General features: G+C 42.2%; 1 protein-coding gene across 1 annotated transcript in view; it reads right to left on the bottom strand.

Moving 5' to 3' along the window:
* The window catches only part of LOC132439500 (formin-2-like), a 313,506-nt gene extending 292,400 nt beyond the window's left edge, over positions 1-21,106 (bottom strand). Inside the window, exon 1 of the mRNA XM_060033791.1 lies at positions 19,777-21,106. Within this exon, the coding sequence (XP_059889774.1) occupies positions 19,777-21,106 (1,330 nt within the window). The remainder of the gene's footprint in view (positions 1-19,776) is intronic.
* Positions 21,107-27,559: the final 6,453 nt, after the last annotated feature.

The following is a 27,559-nucleotide window of genomic DNA, read 5'->3' as shown; positions in this document are numbered from 1 at the left end:
GGAGTTCTCTCGGGTGGGTGAGCAGTGACACTATAAAAAGCAGAAAACCTTTTACTTGGATAGAACTATACCATGTAAAAGGCACATCTATATCTACTGTCAGCTTTGAAAAGCAGAGCAAGGATTTATCCCCGTGATTTCAAAGAAACCAGCTGAAGAACGAAAAGGTTCTAGAATCTGCCTGATGTCCTAAGACCAGAAAGTAGCAGTGCCAGAACTGGACGCATGCTCTGCTCTCCTAATTTTTATTCCAGGCGTCTTCCACTTCTGGGTGGGCCAGCAACTCTGGGAAAGTCTTCTGACCAACATTCTGTGCTAAGATATAAAAGACAGAGACCACGAGGTCTGTGCCCTGCAAGGGCTCACGAGCTAGTCATAATGACCAAAGCTCCAGAAGGAATACTTTACATGCACTCTATTTAGAACATACTCTCTTAACTAAACATCCTCCGTGGAAATGGCGGCAGGGGGCGGGGGTTGTTGGCAGCAAAGACAAGATACAACCAAGCACTCAGGAGTCTATCATTTGCCAGAGAATGTCCTGGTCCACCAAGAATTTCATCACGAGGAAAACACGCTCCTTGTCCATAATAACAATAAAACAGGACAATGTAGGCAGGACACCCTTGCAGAAAAGACACAGAGTAATAGTGATATCACAGAGCAGGGAAAGCCTCTGGCTCCTTCTCCATCTACTGGAGAAAATAAAGTATCTAAACAGGAAGAGAAACTTTTAATACGTGGAGACAGCAGGAGACTTTTTTCCCCTAGCCTGGATAATGCATGTAACTTTTCTGTTTTTACTGTACTTTTTGTCATTTCTAGGATTAAATAACTCAGTGACAACCCACCACTTAATTTTCAGCATTTTGGAGCCAGAAGAAACCTTAGTGATTATTTGCCTCAATCCTCCAATTTTGCCTAAAAAGAAATCAAGGCCCAAACATTTGAGTAACATCCCAGGTTATACACGGGGGAAGGCTAGGTGCGAGTTTTTATGTTATCCTATGTCCCATAATATCACTAATTTATAATCATGTTTTTAATTTATATTTTAACAGCCTAGAAACATAAAATGGGTATTTTTCCTTTTGTGTATGCTGTAACGGTTGAAGGATGAACAATGTAATTGCTATATTCTGAAAGGCATCAACATAAGTTTTTGTTTCCACAGGCCACATATCTTATGCAAAATAAGAGTTAAACAGAAGTCTCATTATGTTAAACTTTTTTCTGACTTTATAGCTCAGACATATCTAATAAATTTCTCCTGAAATCCTATATTATCTAGCAGTTGAAATAATAAGAGGAAATGAGGTTGTGGACCAGCAAGTCCACAACATTAATGATAATTGCTTAAGTGTATGATGGAGCGAGCAGAGAGAGATCACATGTTATGTACAGATCATCATACACTGATGACCTCTGCAGGATAAATAAGAAAATAGAGACAGGCCAAGTACAATCGAGTGGAAATTAACATGTCTAGTATCAGATCCACAAGGCTACAAGTTTCACAGTGACTGAAGGGGTCTCAGGAGTATTAACATCTAGAACTTTCTCGAGGAAAGAAGGCCGTCATGTGGTCAAATGGCTGGACGTGTCACAGGAGGTGCAAGGACCCAGATGGGCCCACCCCCAGAGACAACACCACAGCCCACCAAGGGCTCTGCACACGGTCGCAAGCTCCCTGCACCCCAGGCTCAGAGCCCACCAAGCCCACAGCCAGGGCTGGTCCAGACGCTGTCACAGGAAGACACCTGTCCTCAGGCTCCAAACTCCAGGGAAGGAAGGAAGACAAGATATTTTAAACTTAATAAAACTCTACAGACTGGGTACAGATTTGCTGATGGTCTATCTGAGTCCTTAACAGTAAGTGCCTGTAATGTGTCTTCACATCCGTTTTGAAGAAGTTGACTGCTCTGTGTGGTGACCTGGGTCTCATGTGTGATGCATCTTGGTTACCCGACACTGAGAGTATGGAGAATAGCAGTAAAAAACTATGCTCAGCGTCAACTACAATAAAACATCACACAGAGACAGAGCATTCAAAAGTGACTCGGTGTAGAGAGCTCTGACAAGAGTCACTGAACAGTCTACTCAAAATTATATAAATTTAAAGCTCAGTTTTGGCATCCATCAAGGCTTTTTGGGGGGGAAGAGAAAAAAGAAACTATGCAACTTCAGTTGATCAAGGACTGAAATACGACAAGAACAAGCTGAGAAATTTAGTCAAATGAATCTAATAAAATCACCCAAGTAATATCATAGGACATATGTGACAGTGACAACCAACCCCTTTTCAGGACCTATGTTAGATTACGGATGTCTCTGGTAATTTCTTCAAAGATCGTGAAACAAATCAAACTTCAAAGGAAAAAATTATAGAAATGTCAAAAGGAAAAATGCTTTAAAAATTAATTTCTGTCTATTATGTTAAATCAATAAAAGTGAGTCTAATAAATGGCAGCTTTAAAATACCTCTGGCTGAAGAGTTTTTTTACATATTTAAAGCAGCCCCAAATAAAAGGAATGAGACACACAGACCATCGCAGCTGCTCTGAGCTTCTGAAGTCAAACATCACTGACTCTTCTAGTTGGAAGGAAAGTCAGTGGTCAAGTTCAGCCTCTCCAGGTTTGTGGTCACATCAGTAGATCTTCAACCAGCCTCTGAACATCTCCAGTAAATAGTGAAATCGCCCCTCCCAAGACCAGCTGTTCCAAAGCTGGACCCTCTTTGAGGGACGCCTCCCTGACGCTGAATGAATCACACACAGTGTTAGCAAATCTAGCTCCTCTGTCCCAGACACGTTCGATCTTCTTCTTCAACATCAATCTCAGGCTTAAAATCTGTCCTGGTCAATGGAGAGCCATAGAATAATTCTGAGAAGAGCATTAAGAACTCTCCTGGAAAGAAGGGGATGAGTTTTGGTTTTGTTTTTTTTTAAATTTCAGAGGTATATTTTAACAGGGGTTAGTGACTGGAGGATCTGATCTGAGGAGGAAATGCGAGGAACTTGCTAACTTTACACCTCTCAGACTTCTGACTGAGGAGATGCTGTTACCACCCACCAGGCAGGCAATGAACAAGGGAGCAGGGTGGCTTTGGAGGACAGAGAAGCTCAGCGTGGACCGCCTCCCACAGCCCATGTCAAGATTTTTTCAAGGCAACAGGAAATCTGCGTCTGAAATTCACAGAGAGACCTGAACCATGCAGTCATCCACATTCAGGGAAAGGGTTCCCGGGGATGAATGTTCAGATGGACTGAAGCCCAGGGGAAGCAGCATGTACTTAGCAAAGGTCTGGCGGAAGAAGAGGACCAGGAGAAGGTAACAAAAGCCAGCCCAAAACAAAGGAGGCAAACCAGCAGAAGCCGGTAGTGGAAACCAAGGAATGTGGGGTTTTCTGTTTGGATAAAATATACAGTGGTTTAAATGATGTTTTTTGAAGCATTTTTTAAATTAGACATTTTTATTAATGTTGAGTGTGAAACACAACCTACTAAATTAGAATATTAATGACGTTTCTGGATTTTAGGATTATACCTTCCCCAACAGAGCACAGATTCACAAAGACTGATAATATGTAAGCCCAAAAAGAGTCACAGTAATTTCAAAACAATCTACACAATGTACATTATGTTCTATGATTGTTTCAATTATTTTGCTGTAAACAAAGATTAAAGGACTGCCTTTACAATCCCATATGACTATTGTGATATTGTGATTTATAATAAGAAATATGCATTTGGTCTTTGTCCAATTTCTGGCACAGAGCTTCTAAAACCCTTGGCATTTCCTCAAAAATATGATGAGTGAAAAAAGTCAACATCATTGGTTGCCAGCAGTGGGGTAAAGTAGGGAAGCCTGACAGCCAAGGAGCTTGAGGGAACTTTTGGAGGTGATAGATATATTCTGTTTTCTGGTTGAGGTGGAAGGTTATGTAGGGGTTTATACATTTGCCAAGTTTATTAAACTGTACACTGAAAATGGTGCATGTTGTTGTATATAAACTATACATCAATAAAATTTACTTTAGAACTATCTGAGCTTAGGATGATTTCTAGCCTATAATTAGACATCCAAATTTCCAGTAGTTATGTAGGTGAAATAAAGACATTTTTAGATATAAAAGGGCTCAAATATTTGCACGGTGTATTCACCTTCTCTAGTTAAGGTCCTAGAGGATATACTTCAGCAAACAGGGAGAAAACCAAAAAATAGAAACTTACAGGGGTCCAGGGGAAACAGAGGATGTGAAAGGAAGTCCAGGAATGATAGGTGATCAGCAAGATTAGAGAACAACCAATGTAGATTGGAGCAGGGGGCCTGAGTCCTCTGGAAAGGTGGCCTCCAGGGGAAAAAATAAATTGATCTCCTAAAGTTTATAGGGAATATTAAAGATATATTTAAGTCAAAAATTTTGAAGCATCTGAAAAATTCTCCTAGAAAAGCAGGAAAACGAAAAAAAATAATAATAATTGTTAACTCCAGGAAATAGAAAGCATGATATTAAGAAAGGACGTTTGAACATAGTATACAATATGACTTTGCAGTGACTACTATTTGCATAGTCCTAAGAATCTAAATATTACTTTTTATTTTATAAAAATCTGTGATCTCTGTTATGGAATTGGGGGCACAGGAGATAATAAGAGAGGTAGATGTGAGAAAACTAAAACCCCATCTATCGTGATGGGGAGTTGGAAATCGAAAATGGAGATATTTTAGAAATAATTAGGCAAATGCCAAAGAAAACTGCTACATAAGTTGTGAATTGTTGCCTCTGTTGAAAGGGGAGTAATCAAAGGATCAGAAGGGGTAAGACAGGAAACTGCTTTTATTCATGAAAATTAAAGCTAATAAAAAATAGAAAATGTCTTCTAGCTCTAAAAAAATAAAAAATAAAATAAAGAACAAAATAAATAAAACCCTTGGACTTTCCTAAATGATTGGAGCAAAAAAGATGTCTTGATATTCATAACAAGCCCCTTTCAAGTACACTGAGTTTATGTTAATGCAGTGACTTTTGGAAGCACCTAAGGATGGGGGCTGGTTGTCAGGGGAACCAACCCTGTCTTTAGTGTTGGAACCTTCAGTCCCACCTCTGACCTCCAGGGAGGAAAGAGGAGCAGAGCTGGAGACTGATTCAATCACCAATGTCCAATGATTTAATCAATCAAGCCTGTGTAAATAAGCCTCCATAAAAACCCAAGGGGACAGGGTTCAGAGAACTTCTGGGTCAGCAAACATGTGGAGATTCAGGGAGAGCGGCACCCAGGTGCTCCGTGCCCTTTCCCCATACCTTGCCCTGTGCATCTCTTCCATCTGACTCTTCCTGAGTTATATCCTTTTATAATAAACTGGTAATCTGGAGAGTGAAATGCTTCTCTGAGTTCTATAAGCTGCTGTAGAGAATTAAACCCAAGGAGGGGGCTGCTGGAACCTATAAGCTGCTCAGTCAGAAGCCCAGGTGACAACCTGGACCTGTGACTGGCATCTGAAGACTGGCAGCCTTGTAGGACTAAGCCCTTAGTCTGAGGGACCTGACACCATCTCCAGGTAAGTAGTGTTATCAGAATTGAGTTGAATTGTAGGATACCCAGCTGGTGTCCCAGAGAACTGCTTGGTGATGTGGGGAAAAAACCCACACATCAGAGTTAGTGTTAGAATTGTAGCTATAAACCACAGAAATGACTAAATAACCTTTAGGTTTAAAAAATATTCATAAGGGAGATCCCATAATACTTACAACTGAAAGACAATGAAAACATTTCTTTACCCCAACAATAACTAGAAACAATTCAAAAGTAAAATACCGTTCCCATTAACAATGAAACATATGAAGCACCCAGAAACTAACTCAGCAAAGAAAACACAAACTCTCCATTAAAAAAAGTCCAAAACTCTATTAAAAGGACATAAAAGATGATCTGAATAAATGAAGAGGTCTTCCAGTCTTGGATGACATTATTAAAATAATAGTTCTCAATATAATCTACAAATTTAATAAACTGAGCACCATCAGGACTTTTTAAAAACCTCAACCAAAAAAAAAAACCTCAACCACTTAATTTAAATTTATATAAAAAACTATAAGCCCATCAACGGCTAAGTCCTGATAATGTTCAAACTTTGAAAAAGGGGACACTTCTCCTCCAGGTAATGAGACATATTGCAAAGCACATTTATGACAGCTGTCTGGTACCCACCGAAGACAGAAAAACATCCATGCAAGGAAGAGAACAGACCCTCAGACAGGGTATGGGAATGATCTAAAGATGGCATTAAACATCCATGAGTAAAAATTGTTTAGTAGACGATGCTGAAAACTTTGCTTTGCCATGTGTGTCACACCACACGCTCAAGAGGACTCTGGACAGAGCAGATGTTTAAATGTAGATGGTGAATCAATAACACTATAGAAGGCTGGGGAGGAGAGAGTGTTGGTGACCTGAGCCTAAGAAAGGATTTCTTAAATCAGAAGAAAATAGCACAAACCACAGATGAAAAATAGATCTGATTATGGCAAGATTAAGTACTTCTGTTCAACAAAGGACACAACAAATTTTAAAAAGGGATGAAATGCTAGGGGAAGATATTTATAACATCAAAAATTGATTCTAGGGCTTCCCTGGTGGCACAGTGGTTAAGAATCTGCCTACCAATGCAGGAGACATGGGTTCGATCCCTGGTCCGGGAAGATCTCACACGCCACGGAGCAACTAAGCCCGTGCACCACAACTACTGAGCCTGCACTCTCCAGCCCGTGTGCCACAACTACGGAAGCCCACACACCTACAGCCCATGCTCCACAACAAGAGACCCCACGACAATGAAAAGCCCGCGCATAGCAACGGACACCCAACGCAGCCAAAAATAAATAAATAAGATAAATAAATTTATTTTTTAAAAATTGATTCTATATGTCAAAATTTCAACAATTACATAGAACTGAATCCACTCCAAATAGTTTAAATAGCAAGAGACTCACGGCAGCGTATTCCTTGTCTTACAGAGTCCTGGAAGGGCTGAAGACAAAGTAGAGACCACTCACAGAGCCGTGACTGAGAACAAGGCCACCAAAGCAGTGGCCACTCTTCTCTGATCTAAGGCCTGGGTCTCAAGAGCACACTTGGCTCCCAGGTCAGGAGGTTTCCCAGCTGGGCCACCCCTGCTGCCAGCCCAGAACTGGGCTGTGCCCGCCGGGGCCACACCAGGGCCTGTGGGAAGCGGTGCCTGGACACCAGGCCTCTGCTTGGCTTGAAAGAGCAAACAGCAGAGGTCAATCCTGGACCTTGTCGAGGTCTTCCAGACGTGGCACGAATTCATCCAACGTAAACCACATCTAAAACACAACCCACAAGGGACTCTGAGAAACATCACTTTTACAAGAGGCTATAATGTAAGGAAAGAAGACCAGAGGGGGTTTAGCAATGCTCCATCACATCCTCAACACTGGTAATAGAGCCGCATCTGGAATACACAGAGAACCTCTGTGACCAAACAAGAAAAATCAGGAAACCTTATAGAAAAGGTACAAAGATATGAACAGGCAATTGACAGAAGGGTAAACCCAAACAGCTAAAAACACACAAACTTTTTCTCAAAGGCATTAGCCATCAGATAAATACAAAGTAAAAAGTAAAACAATGACATACCACTTTCTCATTGGATTAGTAAAAATTCAAAAATTAGATAAATGCTGATTTGCTGTGCTAGCGAGTATAAACTGGGAGAAATATTTTAAAAACTAAACTGGCAGTACCCATACAAATTAAGTAAATTTTCATTTTTTTAACCTAGCAATCTCACTCCTGAATATACATTCCAGAGAAGTTCTCACACAGGACCCGTGTAGGAATACTAATCACAGTGCTGTCTGTGGTGGCATCTAGATGTCCACCCTGGCGGATGCGGAAATCAAAGGTAAGGACCATCCACAGCCACAATACACACCTCCAGGGTCGAGACTCACATACAACAGATATGAACAGTGTCCCTGGGGCTGGACGACCCAGAGGAACTCTCACTCTTTGTAACAGAATAAAGCAGTAAGAAACAACCCACCTGATAAACATTCACCAGGAAAAATCTGTACATTTTTTCCCCAAAAGCTCCCGAGTTAAAAACAAAAAAGCAAAAGAATGAAGTCTACAATTCGACTGTTTGTATAACAGAAAATTAAAAACACACAGAAATACTACACACTTTACAAAAATACATACAATTTTAAGGATATCAATCAAACACATAAAAGCTGTTCCCAAAAAAAATGCTGTTCCCTGCATCCATGAGGGGAGGTCAGAATAGGAAATGAAAATACAGAAAATAAATCCAAGGACAACGTGAAGAGTTCTGCATGGACTAACAATGCCCTCAGGGTACCAATAAACGCGCACTTCTGTCCTCAAGACCAGGGAGAGAGTGTCAGTAAGACCTAGAACTACTAGGGAGAAGAGTACAAGCTACCTGAAAAAGGACTCGGAACATTCAAGACAGAGGAGGGACAGAGACTAAGCAAGGGGAGAAAAACTGCAGCACAGTAAATAATAATATACAAAAGTGTGTATATAAGAGGGTGTGGAGGAAAGGGAACCCTCCTCCACTGGTAGTGGGAATGTAAACTGTGCAGCCACTATGGAAAACCACTGTGGAGGTTCCTCAAAAAACTAAAAATACAACTACCATATGATCCAGCAATCCCACTCCTGGGCATACATCCCAAGAAAACCATGGTTTGAAAGGATACATGCACCCCAATGTTCATAGCAGCACTATTTACAGCAGCCAAGACATGGAAGCAACCTAAGTGTCCACTGACAGATGAATGGATATAGAAGATGTGGTATATATACACAATGGAATGTTACTCAACCATTAAAAAGAATGAAATAATGCCATTTGCAGCAACAGGAATGGATCTAGAGATTATACTAAGTAAAGTACAGAGAAAGACAAATATCATATGATAACACGTATATGTGGAAACCAAAAAAAGTGATATAAATGAACTTATTTCCAAAACAGAAATAGACTCACAGACATAGAAAAACAAACTTATGGTTACCAAAGGTGATAGCAGGGGGAGGGGTAAATTAGGAGTTTGAGATTAACACATGTATACTATGATATATAAAACAGATAAACAAAGACCTACAGTATAGCACAGGGAACTGTATTCAGTATCTTGTAATAAACTATAATGGAAAATAATCTGAAAAAGAAAATATATATATGACTGAATCACTTTGCTGTACACCTGAAACACAACATTGTAAATCAACTAGAGTTCGATTAAAAAATGGTTAAATAATTTTTTTAAAAAATTTTAAGTATATATATATATATATATGTAATCATTTATACATAATATGTTGTATTTTTATATATATGTGTAGTGTATATGAACTTTAGTCTCAGGGCAAGAGGGAACCACTGAAATGTTTCTACTCTGGGACCGGCCAGTTCAGCTCTGTATTTTAAATAGTGGACTCTCTTGCCTTGTAGTGAATTACTGGAAAAGAGCCAGACTGAGGACAGGGAGAACGTTTAGAATCTCAATGTTGGATAATCTTTTCTAGGAAATGTAGAGGCAATGGGAATAGAAATTAGAAGACTTATCAAAGAGAAATTTAAGAATAGAGAAAATGGAAGGACTAATTGAGGTCAAGTTCAAGCATGAGAAGGGTGAGAAAACCAAGGGGTGTGGCAAGGCTGGACAGCCAAACCTCGGTTGGGAATCCCAGGAGGCAGGTATTTAGAGGGAGGGAAAAGAGTAGGTACAGTGACCCATTAGACACAGTGACACTCCTAGACCTGTGACAGCTCAATGACGAGCCTGATGCAGAAAGGAGGGGCCAGAGGTGCAGACAGCCGTCCACTGGATCTAGGCGGTGATGAAGCCAGGAGGCCACATGCTCAGCTTTTATTATCCTGAAGCAGATGGTAGTGAAAATGATCTGCGAATTTAGAGTCAAGTGAGGCTCCTTAGAGAAATCATCCAAGTCAGAGATAAAAGGCTTCCAGAATCACCCCTTCACTTACATCACATTTTCAGCCCAGAGACAAATGGCTCTCCACCTAAATCACTGCAGTTCTTATTCAGCCTTATTAGCCCACCAACAATATATTGGATCCAACAGAGTCAACACATTTTTAATTTTTCCAAGAACAAAATAAAGACACATCAAGCCCTATATCCTGAAGTAAACTGCCAGGATACTATCCAAACATTTTACACCCTCAAAGCCGTTTAGCCAAAATAGCACAGCAAGGACAGTGAGAAATAAGTGCTGAACATCCTGGGTAGCTGCAAAATGTAATACCTCCCAAGGAGAAACCACATCCCTCACCTCTCCAAGCAGCAAGTGCTGGTCTATAGCTTTGAAACGTGCTGGGTGGGGGAAATTATCTACAAGTATATGTTTGCAAAAACCATCTCTATTGTTACCCCATTGTTTTTATGACTCTTCTCAAAGATAAGACTTTTATGTTAATAATGAAGAGACTCATGGCTTCCAAAACTTTCCACAGAGTATTCAAATGCATTTGTTTGGAATCCTGAAATAGTTCCTTTCTAGCCTATTTGCTTCTTAATGAGCTTGAACAAGCTGCACTACTTTAAGGCCAATAAAACTTTTTAAAAAGGTAAAATACCTAAAAGCTCTCAAAACGTTTTATCTGTCTAGTCTCTTCAGAAAATTTCATGTCAACGCAAACTTCTAAGTGAAATACCATGCACTCATAAAAGTTATTTAAGTAAGTGTATAAAATAGTATGGAAAATTGAGGACAAAACCAATATATTAAAGTATACTGAAATAATTTATATGAATTAGTACTACTTTTACTGAGAAGTTTAAACTAAAAGGAAAAATGCAAAGCCTATAGCCCATTCAAGAATCGGAGACTCTTATTGTCCTTAGATAATGAATCTAAGGATTTCCTCAATGGATCTGGTGTCACTATTAGAATTTGGAGTGTATTTAGACTCCATACACTCTAAATCCTTGGGTCATAACATCGAACACCACAGCCTTCCCATCTGTAGATTCCATAAAACAGGTCCACCACCCACCATACCCGCAGTCACTACCCTGGTGTACAAAAACACAAGGTCCCAAGTGCACATCAGATAACAGCCTTCCAACCAACCCAAATCCCCTTTAGCATCAATTAACAACTGATCAAAACCACCAACGTCTTACCACCAGCTAGTACCGATGCCCAGAGCATCTTTACTCCACAGTAAAAGTGGTTCCTCGGGCTTCCCTGGTGGTGCAGTGGTTGAGAGTCCGCCTGCCGATGCAAGGGACGTGGGTTCGTGTCCCGGTCCGGGAAGATCCCACATGCCGCAGAGCGGCTGGGCCCGTGAGCCATGGCTGCTGAGCCTGCGCGTCCGGAGCCTATGCTCCACAACGGGAGAGGCCACAACAGTGAGAAAAAAGTGGATCCCCCTACATAGGGATTTTCTTCCACTCTAACAGTAAAGTTCTAAATATGCAAAGTATCATTATCTGGAGAAAAGGATAACTCCTGGAACCATCACTCCTATAGAACTGCTGGGATGGATAAGACTTGGAGGAACCAGCTTCCCACCAGGATTACACTCACTTTTACAACCTGGGAAACCAGGGCACTAAGAGGAGGTAAGAAATTATCGCCACGTTTTACAGGAAACCAGTAGTATACTTAAAAAGGGAGGTCGATGGAAAGACTTCTCAGCCTGCACGCCTGCCGCAGTGCTGCTCTGTGTATAAAGCCACAATTTAAATGACACAGAATTCTTCTCCACACATGTGCACTAGATCATGGGTTGGCCAAAAAGTGCCTTCGGTGTTTAAGTAAAAATAAAAGACACATTTTTCATTTTCACCAAGAACTTTATTGAACAATGTATTCACCTTTTTGTTCCACTACCTTCTGCCATTTTTCTGGCAACTTCATAATTCCACCTTTCCAAAACTTTTTATGTTTTTGAGCAAAGAACCGTTCCAGGTGCCTTTTACAGTCTTCCAGGGAATTGAAATTTTTTCCATTAACAGAATTTTGTAAAGAATTCTTCTTAAAGAAATAAATGGAAATCTGAAGGTGCAGTGTCTGGTGAATACAGCGGATGAATCAGAACTTCCCAGCCAAACTGTAACAGTTTTTGCCTGGTCATCAAAGAAACATGTGGTCTTGCGTTATGCTGATGTAAGATTACACGTTTTCTGTTCAAATTCCGGAAGCTTTTCGTCGAACGCTGCTTTTAGTTGGTCTAATTGGGAGCAGTACTTGTTGGAATTAATCGTTCGGCGTTGAGAATTAGCTCATAATAAAGGACTCCCTTCCAATCCCACCATATGCACAACATCACCTTCTTTGGATGAAGACCGGCCTCTGGTGTGGCAGTGGTTCATTTCGCTTGCCCCATGATCTCTTCCATTCCACATTGTTGTACAGCATCCACTTTTCATTGCCCATCACAATTTGTTTTAAAAACAGAACGCTTTCATTACGTTTAAGTAGAGAATCACATGGGGAAATATGGTCAAGAAGGATTTTTTTCCCACTTAACTTCTGTGGACCCAAACATCAAAGCGATTAACATAACCAAGCTGGTACAAATGATTTTTAACGCTCGATTTGGATATTTTGAGGATGTCAGCTATCTCCCGCATGGTATAACGTTGACTGTTCTCAATTAATGTCTCGATTTGATCGCTATCAACTTCAACTGGTCTACCCAACTGTGGAGCATCATCCAGTGAGAAATCTCCAGCACGAAACTTTGCAAACCACTTTCGACATGTTCCATCAGTCACAGCACCTTCTCCATACACTGCACAAATCTTTTTTGTGTGTTTCCATTGCATTTTTACCTTTCTTGAAATAATACAGCATAATATGCCAAATATGTTGGTTTTTCTTTCATTTTCAATATTAAGATGGCTACACAAAAATTCACCAATTTTGATAACGTTTTTTAAATGCACGCTGATATGACAGCTGTCACATACAATCTAACAAAATTGTTTCGAATGAAGTTAGAGACAACTAAGTGCTACCAGAGCCATCTTATGGAAAAAACCGAATGAACATTTCGGCCAACCCAATACCACCAAGACCCTTCTGCCTGAAGTATAAAAGGAGACCCAGGGAATTCCCTGGTGGTCCAATGGTCACAACACAGGGCTTTCACTGCTGTGGGCCCGCGTTCCATCCCTGGTCCGGAAACTAACATCCTGCAAGCTGTGCAGCAAGGCCAAAAAAAATACTACTACTAATAAAAACTTTTTAAATAAAAAGAAACAAGGAGTAGGGTTTAAGCACTTTTAAGCATAATTTTAAAACACAGCAAAGGCTTAATTTTCTCAAGAAATTATTCTATTCTCCCTGAAAATAAAAAGGACTATTTTTGGCCCGTTGCAGCTCTGGCATAACAGATAATAAAGGCTCCAGTGGGTCCAAGGTACGGTGCACAGAGGAATGGCAGTAATTTTCCCACCCAATGAACGCCTCCAGGTACATCCTTGAAGGGGACGAAGATACAAAGGTTCCCCTCTCTCTCTTCCACAGTGGAGCAGGTATCAAAAGACAACACTTCTCTGGCATGGTCAGCATCCTCTTCTAAGCATCCAATAACTTATCTTTTGTTCTTATCATTCTGATGTTACAATACCTCGATTTACTAACTACCATTTCAAATTGACTAGAAGTTTTATTTTCCATGTATTTATATATTTAATATTTAAAAAGCCTCAGAAAGTTTTCAATCACTAAAATCACAACCAAAACTATCAAGTCACAAGGCAGTACATATTTGTTTCTTCCTAATGGTCCCTTCATTCTAAATTTCATTAACATCAGGTTGTTACTTATAATGCAAAAGCAGGAATGAAGGGAATAATGAAATTTTCCTCTTCTTTCATTACCAACAAAATTTATATTTGGAAGCTTAGAGTTACTGCATTATCATTGCTATGTTAAAATCAATCCACAAAAATCAGAATAGATGTTCTCTCAACACAAATTCTACCAAAGTATCATTCTACCTTCACCACTGAGTCAATCATAACTCAATGAAAATAATTAATTTCTACCACCCAAAAATGTTAGTAACTTTCCAACTTAAATTCTACTAGTTTTAGATAATCAACTCCCCTGTTTGAAGAAAATGGTGAACGAGCTTCATAAAGGCCTCAGTGTGCTCAATGTACACCTGACTGACTGGCACACAGCGGGCGCGGAGTAGGTACTCGCAGAGGATAGACAGGAGCGGGTGATGAATGGACAGAATCAGGTGAGCAGGCAAGGAGAAAGGAAAAGCAGAAGGAAGTGAGAAGGAAGACCTAAAGAATCCCCAAATCCAAGAAGTATACATGATATGATATAGACAGTAAGCACAGAGATGCAGAGACGACCACCAGTCAGGCCCAGCTGGGAAAGATACCAAAGAGGAAATGGGAATTCAATCAGCCTTTTCAGATGCTAAGTCAAGAGAGACAAATTGTGTTACAGGAGAGTGAAAACTGTTAGACAAAGGCACAAAGTCAGCGGAATGAAATGACTGTTCATAGAACAGTAAGCAGATTAACTTGACTAAAGTAGAGAGTTTCTGAAGGAAACCATGGGAGGTGAAGCTGCAAAGCCTCTACCCCACCCCCCTTTAAACACCACCACCTCCCCCTAATCACACAGTCATCCTCCACCATATGCTTTCCTTATCCAAACCCCCAAGCAAACTACAATTTCTGATAAAGTGACAAAAAGGCTTACAATCATTGAAAATGCAAGAAAAGAAAAAAACTGATATATAAACAATTTGCCCAAAAAAATCCTATTGACTAGAAATATTAATTTTCAACAAGTATCGGATTACATCCTTCCCAGTGTTTATACACAATTTCAGAGTTGTTTTGTTTTGATGTGACAAATTTGGTTTGGACCACTCTGAACAATGTAGTCCATTAAGGCAATAAACCAGGACAGACAAGTAAATAGCACCAACTGTGTGCCTTCTATGTACCAGGCAGAGTTGTAGGGGCTTTACATACACTATTTAATCGTAATATTATTAACTTGAAATGATTCCTCCACCTTCATACATATGAGAAAAAATTACTTAAGAGTCACCTAACTGAACAGCCAGCTAGGATACAGATACATCTGGAATACCAGTAGTTAGAGGAACCACAGTTGCATCACCCAAGGTGTGTGCTCAGCACCTTTTTAATGGAATCAGAAGGAAACACTGCTCTAAATGCACCTGCTCAAGTTCATGTACACATGGCTTGTATCCAAATGCCTAAATGCATGAAAAGCCAGGCCAGTGGGGTAAATGACTTCAATCCAAACCACAGCCTTACAGGAACCATGAGAAAGGATGTTTTAGACCAAATTAAAATGATTTGAGAACAGTGCTACCTGTCCCAGCTTATGCTGCCAAATCTGATTCAAATACATGAAGCCCAGTAACGCAAGATATAGGGGAAAAGACGGCATTCTTGTAATCCCCTTTCCTGTCATAGTAACACTGATGCATTACACACAACAGGGGTGATTTCTGACCCTCACTCATTTATTGGTCAATAACTGGACGTCTACACTCTGTCAGATGCTACTGCTGGATATAAGACTGCTCCAGGCTCTAAAAAGTTCACAATCTAATAACTTCACAAGCAGCGTGAGAAAGTCTGCACTCCTAGAGAGGGTCTTCTTTCCACTTTGATATAAAAATCAAGATAACCTTTAGAAAAGCCAAAATGAGAGTCATGCAATCTAAATTTTAAAGCCCACGCCCTTTATTGACTAGCTAGTGCTCCAAAAGCTCACTGACACACTTCATTTTATTTTATTCACATTAACAACAGATTTGGTTTTCTAAGTACAGATCCTAGATGGGCCATTGGCTACTTAATGCCCTGAGGCAAGTTACTTTACCTGCCTGACCATGGTTCGCTCACTGGGAAAACGAAGATAAACAGCTAGACCTCAAGACTATCATAAGGATTTGAGATAATTATGTAATGCACCAACACAGAGCCTGGCATTTAGCAGAGTGCAATAAATATAGCTAACATCATAATCACAAGATTCATAAACCAATAACAAATTGATCACAAAAATCAAATTAGAAGTAATGGGGGGGGTGGAGAAGAGACCTAAGACAGCTCTAAGAATCAATAGCTGACGGGAAGGAAAAAGTCAAGAAAACCACACAGATACAAAACCTCAGCAACAGCCAACTGGAGTCACCAGCCTATTACACTTCAACAGCAGTTGAGGGCAACAGCAGTGTTTTCATGGGATGCAACCATGATGGGTCTAAAGATGACATTAAGCCAGTTAAAGCAGATGAACCATTCAGGCCACGTGTTTAAGAAAAAGAAGGATAAGCACATAATTGACTTTGGAAAGACTTCTATCAAAAGTGATTCAGCATCACAAATTTAACATTTCACATGTCTACACTTTAATTAACTGCAAAATTCTATTCACAAGCTTGTGCTGTAAGGAAAGCATGTGCAAAGAAATCTCTTAAATTTCATAGCAATTTTTGCACTAAACACTGAAAAAGATGTTTTTTCAAGCAAATGAACTGTGAAATTTCAGTGTAGTGGCCTAAAACATCATCAGCTCCTTAACAGCTAAAACAAGATAAAGTCTTGGTTCCCAATAAATGTTATTATATCTGCCAAAGAAACAAACATGTGCCATGGAGATCTCTTTTCACTCGAATTTTCTCCCTACATTTGGAAGGCAGTAAAAAGCAAAAAACATCTGTTCCTTCCTGCAGAGCTGACAACCTTCATTCTATGGTTTAAAAATAAAAGCTGTCCATGGAAGTTTAGAGATATAACTATCACCTGCTTCAAAGGCAGCTGGCAATTAATTGATCCAAAGACATGCAAATTAAGGCCAGAAAACAAATTCCCTGAGGACAATGCTAGGGTTCCCCAGGGCTCTAGTAATTTCCAAGACACCCATAAAATAGGAGAGGATGGTAAAGAACCAAATGTAAAGCCAAATGACAAGGAAACAGACAACAGCTGAGGAACAGAGGCCTGTGTCACCCTGGATTCACTCGACCACCGCAGGAAAGCTTCCATGAGAGATGTCTGGAGAAAACCTGCTTCACTCTGACCATCAATCACCCTGCATCCAGCCCAAGAAGGCCACACGTTCAACAATGAAAGGAATTCACCTTATTAATAACAGAAACTTGGAAATCTCCTAAGTGAAGGCCTTAAATTCTATAATATATTTTAACGTTTTTACTCCATATGACGTCTTACAGTGTTGAACACCCAAAAATGAGGAATAAGCAAGAACAGTCAGACTCAAATCAGTAGACTCAGCTCCTATTTTTGGCTCAGCCTCTGAATGAATCACAGTGTGACCTTGGAAAACTTTCACCTCTTTGTTTACCTCCATTTGCCCACCAGTTACAAGATTCGGTTAAACTTACCTTTTTTTTTTTTTAAGAAAGTGAGTGAGACAAATATATAGAAACTTCAACACAAATATCCACTGGTCACTGGCCAACTATAGCCAAGCATCACATATAAAGTAGGGAATGCCTCATATGTATCACTTATGTGTGGCATCTAAAATATGACACAAATGAACTTATCTACAAAACAGAAAGACTCACAGACATAGAGAACATGGTTCTCTGGTTGCCATGGGGGAGGGTGTTGGGGGAGGGATGGAGTGGAAGGTTGGGGTTAGCAGATGTAAGCTATCACAAATAAAATGGATAAATAACAAGGTCCTACTGTAGCACAGGGAGCTCTATTCAATATCCTGTAATAAACCATAATGGAAAATAATATTAAACATAAAGAATGTATATATGTACATAACTGAGTCACCTTGCTGTACAGCAGAAATTAACATAACATTGAAAATCGACTGAACTTCAATAAAAATATATATAAAAATAAATAAATAAAGTGGGTGATGCCCATATTAAAGCAACTAACTCTGCACAGTAAAAAATCCTGCTTGGAGATGTCAACAAAAAAACCCAGGTACCTCTTGAACAGGAATCCTGTAAGAGTCCCAATTTCAAGTTTGGAAATACTTAGCAAATTTAAATGAAATGCTAGCTCCAAAAATACCCTTTTTTTTTTTTCCTTAATGGAAACAAAACTTCAACCTATTTAGGGTCCTACGATCTTCAGGACTCTGACCAATTCTCCTATGAATTCCTGTCTCCTCATCCCTTGCCAGGAGGTAAGTCACTGCACACTTGATGCACCCAGAGTACTACATCTCTATGTGCACTTGTCAGTGAGGCTTGTAAAGGCAGAGACATGATTTAATGATCTTTATATCACCTAGCATCTAACACACTGCCTGGCATAACATGGCTGCCCCGTACACATAGATATATATATTTGTTAAATGAAGGAAATGAATATATTTGAAATTCTAAAGCAGAACAACCATTAATAGTAATGAATGATCATCTTAATTTTGGTGATATTTTCATTTCTAGAAAAATAATATATAAAATGAGTGTCACCTAGATAAGGAGGACATACTGAATTTCTTAACAACATTAAATTCACAAAAGTTAACTAAAGAACTTTCCGATCCTCTTCCTTCAAAATCAGTCTTTTGGACGTTTTTATGTTTCTTTTTTGTTTTGTTTTGTTTTATTTACAATTTATCTAACGGATATTAGACTATAAATATTCCTTTAACTTAACCTACGTGATATCGGGAAGGGAGAAGTAAAAGAGGGACAGCAAGCATGTAAAATGAATCAAAGAGGCTACTCTGAAGTGTAAGAATCTATAAACGTAAAATAAAAGATAGCCCATGGATGAAATTTAAAATGTGGCCAATACAAGTAAGTACGAAACATGAACAGCATTTACCTAACTAACAAGCATCCATGCTCTGGAGAAACATCATCTACTGTTTCATAGATACCCTATTTATTAAAGCCACAGAACCTAAGATTTTAAGCTTTTCAAATTACATTTGAAATTTTTAATCATTCAAATACTTATCACTACCTACCGGGACTTGCATGAATTCTCATTTTCCCCTGCTCCTTAAATTCTTACACTCAATTATTTCATTTAAAAATTAAGAGAAGTTAGTAAACATGAAACAAGCTGACACTCTACCAGCGGGCACTTAAGGAAAGGCGTGGGACCTACGCAAGGATAAACTCATCGCACTGCTCCACATTTTCCGCCGTGAGCCGACCGTTCAGCCGGCTTTGCCAAGTCCGTACGGACGCTGGAAAGGTACCAGTAGTAGCGTCCCGGGTGCTTTTGGCCTGCTCACCATCACTGTCTCCAGGCTGGGCCATGAAGCGAAATGTAAATGATGCCTAATATTCTAGATCACTATGCATTAATTTCCTGAAAGTATGCATCAGATTTGGTTGCGTCAGCAACCAGAAGTGACCACCTAAGTTCACTACGGCGTCCACGCCGATCGCTGAGAAACTACGTGTCACATGCGTGCACATGGGCGTGTACCTCAGAGCAGTCCTAGAATAGATGATGTGTCAGAGGACCGTGAACAATCTCGTTATTTTTAATGCTGTGGGAGGAGGAAGGAAAGAGAATGATGGCTTTGCAAACGGTGCCAAAAAAGGAGCCGATCTGCCTGGCGTGACCCGGGATATTTTGGAGAAGTGGACAGAGCGGCCCTTGCTCCCGATGCCTTAGGACAGAAGCGCCTAAGCTGCTCCCTTTAAGACCCTGTGTACAAACGGAAACGTCTCCGAGGGGCAGGCGCCCTGGGCCCCGAGCCCGGCGCTCACCTGCGAACACGTCCTGAAGACCGCCCGCCCCGCGCTGCGCCAGGTGCGCCGAGACCCCCGCCCCGGGCGCTCTGCCCAGCTCCGCGGTCCAATCGGCCGAGCGGCTGCGGCCCGCGCGGGGTTTCCTGGCCGGGGCGGCGGCAGCGGCGGCGGGGGCCGCGGCGGCTCCGGACCCCCGGTCCAGGGAGGACTCCGGCCGTCTCTGGACCCGGGGGCTCTGGCTGGGGGACGGGGCCGGGGAGGGCCCGGGAGAGCTGAGCTGCCGGGTGGTGGTCCTGACGTAGCAGGGCGCCAGGAGCGGGCGGGCCCGGGAGCAGCGCGGGCTGCGCGCCGGGCTGCAGGGCGGGGAGGCGGCCGCGGGGACGCTGGGCCTCGGCGCGCCCTCCTCGCGCGTCGCCCCCGGCCTGCGCGGAGCCTCTCCCGCCGCCGGGCCCCACTCCGCCCCCGGAGAGCCTCTAGGCGCGTCCTCGAAAGCGTCCTCCTCGCCTTCCTCGTCCGTGTCCGCGGCCCCTCGCTCCCCGGGAGCCGACCCGGGAGATGGCAAGGCGGCGGCCGAGGGCTGTTCTGCAGCCGGGGGCCGGTCGGGGCGTGCGGACGGCGCCGCCTCGGCGCCTGGGCCCGGCGGGGGTCGGTCCAGGCCCGGCAGGGCCCCGGGCGGGGGGGCAGCGGAGGGGGGCGACGCCGGGGGCGACTCGGGGCTCAGGGACTGCTGCTGCTGCTGCATCTGCTGGAGACGGATCGCCTGCTGGATGTCCGAGAGCAAGTCCTCCTGCTCCGCGGCCGAGTGAAAGCTGTAGAGGTCTGTGTCTGAGCCCGAGCTAGTCCTTTGTCCATCCTGCACCGCCGCCGCAGTCTCCGAATCCTCGGCCACTGCCGGGCTCCCGACCCCGGCGGAGCCAGGGCCCCGGGGCCGCGTCACCTCGGAAGGGTCGGCACACTCCGTATCGGACAGGCCCGTCTCGTCGGCCGAGAGGCTGAGGTCCGGGATTTTGGTGACCAGGGAGTGGGCGCTGTCCAGCTCGCCGGCCTGCAGGGCCTGGGAGTCCAGCACATCCTCACGGGAGCCGCCAGCACCTCTGCCCTTGGACAGGGTCTTCCGAATGCGCAGGTTGGAAAAGACCGAGGCCCTGGGGTCCGACCGGCTCTTCTTCCTGCCCGGCTCCCCACCGCCGCCCCCCTTGCCGTGCCGGCCCGGCGCCTTCTTGCCCCCGCCCGCCTTCTTTGTGCCCTCGGCCTCGCGGAGCCCGGCGGCGTCCTCGCTGCCGCCGCCGCCGCCTCCGTGCGGGGCATCGCCCGCACTCCTCTTCGGCTTCGCGTCCTGGTTCCCCATGCTGCTGCCGCCGCCGCCGCCGTCGCCGCGGGCATTCAGGCCATGCCAGCTCCTCGGCCCGGCCGCGCTGGGATCCCGAGGATTCAGGCGGCGAGCGAGCTGCTGAGAAGAGGGAGGCCGGCCACGCACCTGCCGCGCTTCGCAGAACGCGCCGCGGCTGCGCCCGCCCGCGCGGGGCCGAACGCGCTCACGCAGCGCCGCCAATGGCCGCGCGGAACGCACAAGGCCCCGCCCCTGTTCGCTTTCAGCACCGCCCCCGGCCCTTCGGCCCCGCCCCCCACCGCTGAAGCGCCAGGAGCGCCTCTGGGTCTGAGGACCTCAGTAGACGCCACCGGAATCCAATGCCTGGTCCCTGCTGAAGGGCTTGGCAGCTGGAAGATCCACGCTGAACAAAAAAGGAAAAAATTTAAAGGGGAAAAAGGAAAGCCACATTCCAGTTCAGAGGTACGGTAATCTCAAGGCCACATACACTACCCCCTCCAACCTGCCTGCAGAAGCATGGCTCTTTAATAACTGGTCGAATGGATTGGTCTTTTCTTCAATAACTGATCATCTTAAACACCGTTAATGTGCTTGACATATGGTTTAGGAAAGGTTACTACACACAGTGCTGCTTTTATGTTCGTGCAGACCTTGCATCTCCATGAGAGAACATCAGCGGTCATCTCAAAATTTCATTTTTCAAACTTTTTTTTTTGACAAAATGGCGAGGTGGGGGGCGGGAATCAGAAAATACTGAGATTAGACTTCATTAAAATGCTAATCTCTAAATTTCTATGCGCTTACCATATAAACCAAATAGCATTTATATTCAAAAAGGGTGCATATACTTTAACTCCCAGGAGGTCAAACTCATCAATATTTAACATGTGCCTATTGTTGCCGCCTACAAAAAAGAAAAAGACAAAAAAGAAACACCCTTGGCACAAACACAAGAAATCACATGTTATGCGGAAAACCACCACTCTCCCAAGACAAACTGTGTCCTTGCCTTGACTATAAAAGTTTGCAACAGTTCACTGTCTGGGGGAGAAAAAATTGCTGCCCCAAAATGTGTCTCTTTGGCATTAGGATTAAGTTAGGCTGATTATTTTTAAGAAACAGAAGACTAAGGAAGTCTTTCTTTTTACTTCCACTTAGCTGCCTAAAGAATTCACATATTAGAGCTGAAAAGAGTTATCGTCAGAGATACCCGCCAGGAAAAAGCGCTGGGCCCAGAGATCTGATCTACTCTCCGCTGGTCCAGCAAATGCTCCTTTACAAAACAGTTCCTTTCCTACCTCCATATGAATTGCCTTCCTCCCCTTTGAAGTCCCAAACCATTACCCACAACATCCTCTGTTGCCTTTAACTGAAGACAGTATTTAAGGTGAGGGTTTTGGCCATTTTGGCCATGATTCTGTCTTCCTGGGTCTCTCCCATGTAGACATGTTATCAAACTTTTGTGTGATTTTCTCCTGCTAATCCGTCTCATGTCAATTTAATTCTTAGACAGCCAGAAGAACCTAGAAGGGTAGAGAAAAACTTCTTCCTCTCTGATAACTGTTACAGAGTTTCTTAATATTCTGCTTCAATATTAATATAAAAATTTTCCTCACTGTAAATCGTCATTATTTTAATTACTTAGGAAATTTAGTTACCTATATTTAAAAGAGATTTTTCAACATCATTGGTATCTAAAGAAGCTCCAAGCAGTAAATTAAAATAAGGGTTAAGTGGCATTAATCAATAACATTACAAATACTTAAATTAGAAGTTAATTGTTAATCACTTTGAAAATAGGTATACCTAGCTAACATGTTAGTATTTCTAAAGTAAGCCCAAAGGAGGAAAAAGTACTACATACTACATGATGCATTTTAAATGCCATAAGCAAACGTTCCTTTGCATATTGTGAACCAATATTTTAAACCTCCCTCCTTAACCATTTTATCAAAAAAAAACTTTTTTAAGATCCTATAATTCTTTGACGTGAAAGCTTCACACAGCAATAATTACTAACTGCTTTCTAATTGGTCTCTTAAAAATAGATGATAACTTCAGGACAAGTGGTCAGTTATCCTCAGGTGGCCCTGTTGAGCAAATAACTCTGAGAAATCAACTCTAATAACTTTGCCAGGGTACTGTCCCAGTCTCTGAGCAATTCCTGAGGACTTGAAAAGGCTTTGTTTCAGGTCTTTCACAAGACTGCTCTCTCCCAGAATCCAGGCTCCTCAGAGGGCACAATTTGCCTGAGGCTGTAAGAATTTTCTGCTTCTCTGAGGACTGAGATACATGGATCTTTTATTTTTGCTTTTTCTTTAACAAGACATCTTTGATTCTGAACTATTTGTTTCCTTACTATTTTTTCTGAGATATATTCTACAAGTTCTGAAGACAAAAAAAAGAGAAGGAGAGAGGAAGACAAAGAGGAAAGAAGAAAGAGAGGGAAATTGAGAGAGAAGACTGCTGATTTTTTCGCATCCTTTGAATGTGAAACAACAGATGACCGTTGTGTAGCAGGTCACAGATGACAAAGCTCTATTACATGCAAAGGCCTATTTGAAACTCACAAGTGTGCTAAGTAGGTAGGTACTTTCAATCCAATTTAATTAATAAACAAACTCAGACTATGAGATTTTTCCTAGGTCACATAGAAGCAAAGGCAATACTTGAACCTACAAATTTAGATCCCAAGTTCTTTATAACAAGCAACACCACATAGTTTATGTTTCCAGGGACTGGAAGAAATGAAAACACTGCTTTTGTTCTTCTGTCATAAGGGATCTCCTACAAAGCTAAAGAGGTTTGTGAAGGATATTGGCCTTTCTACCTGAAAGGGATCATTCAGGGACTCTTTAGTAAGCTGTCATCAACCATTCAGAATGAACTATAGAAAGCCCACTCTGAGCGTCTCAGCCCACAGTGTTCCTAGTTCAAGGGCAAGAAGCGACAAAAAGCATTCTAAAAATAGAGCCCAGGAGAAATTAAGGTTGAGGAAGCCCCAATCCGTAGCCTTAGAGTAGCATTCTTCAGTAGAAACATAATGCGAGCCTTATGGGTAATCTTTAATTTTCTAGTAGCCACATTAAGAAGGTAAAAAGAGGGACTTCCCTGGTGGCCCAGTGCTTAAGATTCAGCACTTTCACTGTGTGTGGCCTGGGTTCAATCCCTGTTCCAGGAACTAAGATCCTGCAAGCTGTGTGGCACGGCCAAAAAAACGAAAGGTAAAAAGAAGTGGATGAAATTAGCTTTAATAATATATTTTCTTTAACACAAAATATCCAAAATAGTTCAGGAAAAAAATCAATAAAAATTACTAAGGAGATATTTTACATACTTTTTTTCACACTAAGTCTTTAAGTCCCAGCATCAATTCCAATTTGAGGCAAACCCCCAGTCCTGAAGCACAGCCTAGAGACTGGACTTGCGGGTCTACATCTGACTCTGGTATCATTTTGTCCAGGACCACGTGCTCATCCCTCTGCCTGCTTTTCTTTTACAGCCCATACAACACCGGCAACACCATGAAGACGCAATGAGCAAATGGCCTAAGAATTCCTAACGTGAAAGGCCTCTAGGGAGTGTGTCCAGATATTTGGCTTTGCAAAATGTATTGATTTCTAATTTAATTGCATTGTGGTTGGAGGACATACTTTTTGTATTTCTATCCTTTGTTTTAGGGCCCAACATATGCTATGTCCTGGAGAATGTTCCATGTGTCCTTAAATGTATCTCCTTTAATATCTTAGATGCCGTTGTAGAAGCTCCCACCTGGACTACAAATGATCTATTGCAGTAAATAACCACTTACCTCTATTGCCATCTCTGTTCTCATGAAATCCAGCCTAACTCTCCGGTATGAACGATGTGTGTCCAGTAGACACTGCATTTTCTTTCTGGTCCAAAAGATAAACAGGACAGCCCGTTGGGTAAATTCATCATGAGAATCTGGAGAGGCATTCCAAAAGTAACTTTCCAAGACCTGTTCATCCTATGAACCAAGGGAGGTAAAATACTGCCTTTATGTGTATTATACTTATTCCATAATCTGGAAATTTTCACTGTTAAGTATGTCGGTGTCTGACAAGTGGTGCAAATTAATGCTTGACCACATTCCTTATCTGGTGGAGGGTTCAAAGTTCTAGAATCTAAAGAAAGATCCAACCTGGACCCCAAGACTGCCGGCATCTGTGACCCTCAAGGGCAGAGGCATTTTGTTTCCTATAAAGGAAAGTACTTCCCTGAGTGACACCGGGTGAGGAAAGACACTTTGAAGGCAAAAAAGACATTGGCAGTTTCCACAGAATCAAGTTTGTGAGTTGAAATGTTTGTGGAGATTTACTCCGACACCTTGTTAGTAAAATTGTGTTGGCTTCTGCTTGAAGATTCATTGATTCTCTGCCCTTATAGCTTTTGTTCAAGACCATATTTTGGAACAGAGGTGCTTCTGCAGCACAGGTGCGGTCAAGTTTTTTCAAACCCCTGTGCTATTAATCACCAATCCTGATAATGTTTGGTTTGGTTTTCTTTTGCTGAGTTAAAAAAAAAAAGACCCAGCATCAATTTTTCACTAACAGCCACATCTCAGTTCAGACCAGCTGCACTCACTTGTACAGCAGCCATGTGCAGTGAATGGCTGCTCTTTCTGGACAAGGCCTTACCTTTGATTTCTCAGAGCTTCTGGAGCAACGCTGAGAACTGGGAAGGCTGATCCAAACTGTGTTACTTGGTTGTTCAGAACAGTATTAGGTATTTGGATGGACTTAAAATGTCCTGTAGGTATTAAAGCTCTATATGTTTTCACATGTAAGCATAACATTTCTTATTTAACACACTGTAGGAAAAAATTTACCATCTTTTTTTAACCATTCAGTTTATTAGGGATTTAAAAGCGGTTAAGTCCTTGCTCTGGACACAGCTATCAGGACACTAAAGAATTCATAGAACAGGAAGGCCCGTGGGAAGAGATTCCAGTATAAATGTGGACATGGAAACAGACAGAACAAAGAATGTTGCTCATCAGCCCTTTCATAAGGGTTTAAGTCCTAATGCACCGCAGACGGTGTGCCCTGAGGGGAATTCAGGATGGAAAAAACAGGAAGCATCCTGTGCTTTTGGATATATGGGCCCCTAGGTAGTGAAGATGCATATCCAAGGAAGAATTTCAATGGTCCCAGATTCTCGCATCTTCCCATACATAGAAAAGCACTAAAATCATTAACTTGAGATATTTGTGATTAGTCAAGCCAGTCTTTTACTAATGCTTGACTACATGTACTTCCTCACCAAAAAAATTCATATCTAAACTGGCCCATTCCCCACCTCTTCAGAGCTACTGAGAGGCGTCTCCCAGGCTCAAGTCCTCAGTAAGGCCCCCGAATAAAATCGAAATCCACTGTTCTCTTGTTGTGCGTTTTTTTCAGTCAACAGACAAGAGAGGAAATAATATTCCAGAGAGCACTCTAGTTTTAATAATCTTTTCTCTGCCTTAACTACTAAAATAAGAGCTGCCCACAAAAATTAGACCAAACCATGAATGTTCATTAAGTCAAGACTCCACAAATAGCATGCATACACGTTTTTTCCCTAATAAACATTAGTTTCTCGGTGCAGTCCAGAAGATGAGCTTAATATTGATTTAAATCACTCTGCTCCCTAAAATCTTCACTATATATATATATATTTTTTAAAGATGTTTTTACGTTGAACTTTAAGTGACAGAATTTTCTCCTAGATTTTGAGTCAATCTGGTTAATTATCATAATATAGGAAAAAGCCAAAAAAAGTAAAGAGAAAATGTTTCCATTTCCGGACAGTGGTTTGACTGCTCATGACAAAACTTTGCACTTCCACACGGAAACTCAGGGCACTTGTTCTGACACGAAATGAATCCAAAGCACGTTTGAAACTGACGTCTCTCAGGTAATTTACATTCACTAGCATGTGGCTACTTGTCTTTTTTTTTGTTTCAACACAAAGGAGAGGTTTCTTCTAGGAGCTTTGCATCAGCTTCCTTTTCCTCAGGGGAGCGGGTAAAGGCTGGCGCAAGATTTGATTCCTTTCACCTGTGTTAGAGCCTTAGCTATACAAACTTGACCTCACAGTGCTCTCAGGGGAAGGGGAAATTTTTACCCTTGACAACATACCTTGTTTTTCTTGTAATAGTCCAGAAATGACTGTCATCAGAGTTTCAGGGCGAAGTGACTGCATTACTAGCTTACTGTGAATTAATTTATGACTATCTATCTCAACACTCTAAACCCTTCCTACCTCAGGGATTAGAGAGGCAGGAAAAGAAAGGGATTGAGGGCTTCCCTGGTGACACAGTGGTTGAGAGTCCGCCTGCCGATGCAGGGGACACGGGTTCGTGCCCCAGTTTGGGAAGATCTCACATACTGCGGAGCGGCTGGGCCCGTGAGCCATGGCCGCTGAGCCTGCGCGTCCGGAGCCTGTGCTCCGCAACGGGAGAGG

Source organism: Delphinus delphis, chromosome 16 (genome assembly GCF_949987515.2).
Source record: "Delphinus delphis chromosome 16, mDelDel1.2, whole genome shotgun sequence".
In the NCBI taxonomy this organism is placed as follows: Eukaryota; Metazoa; Chordata; class Mammalia; order Artiodactyla; family Delphinidae; genus Delphinus; species Delphinus delphis.
Note: the sequence above shows the minus strand (reverse complement) of the source record. Positions and strands in the feature narration are given on the sequence as shown.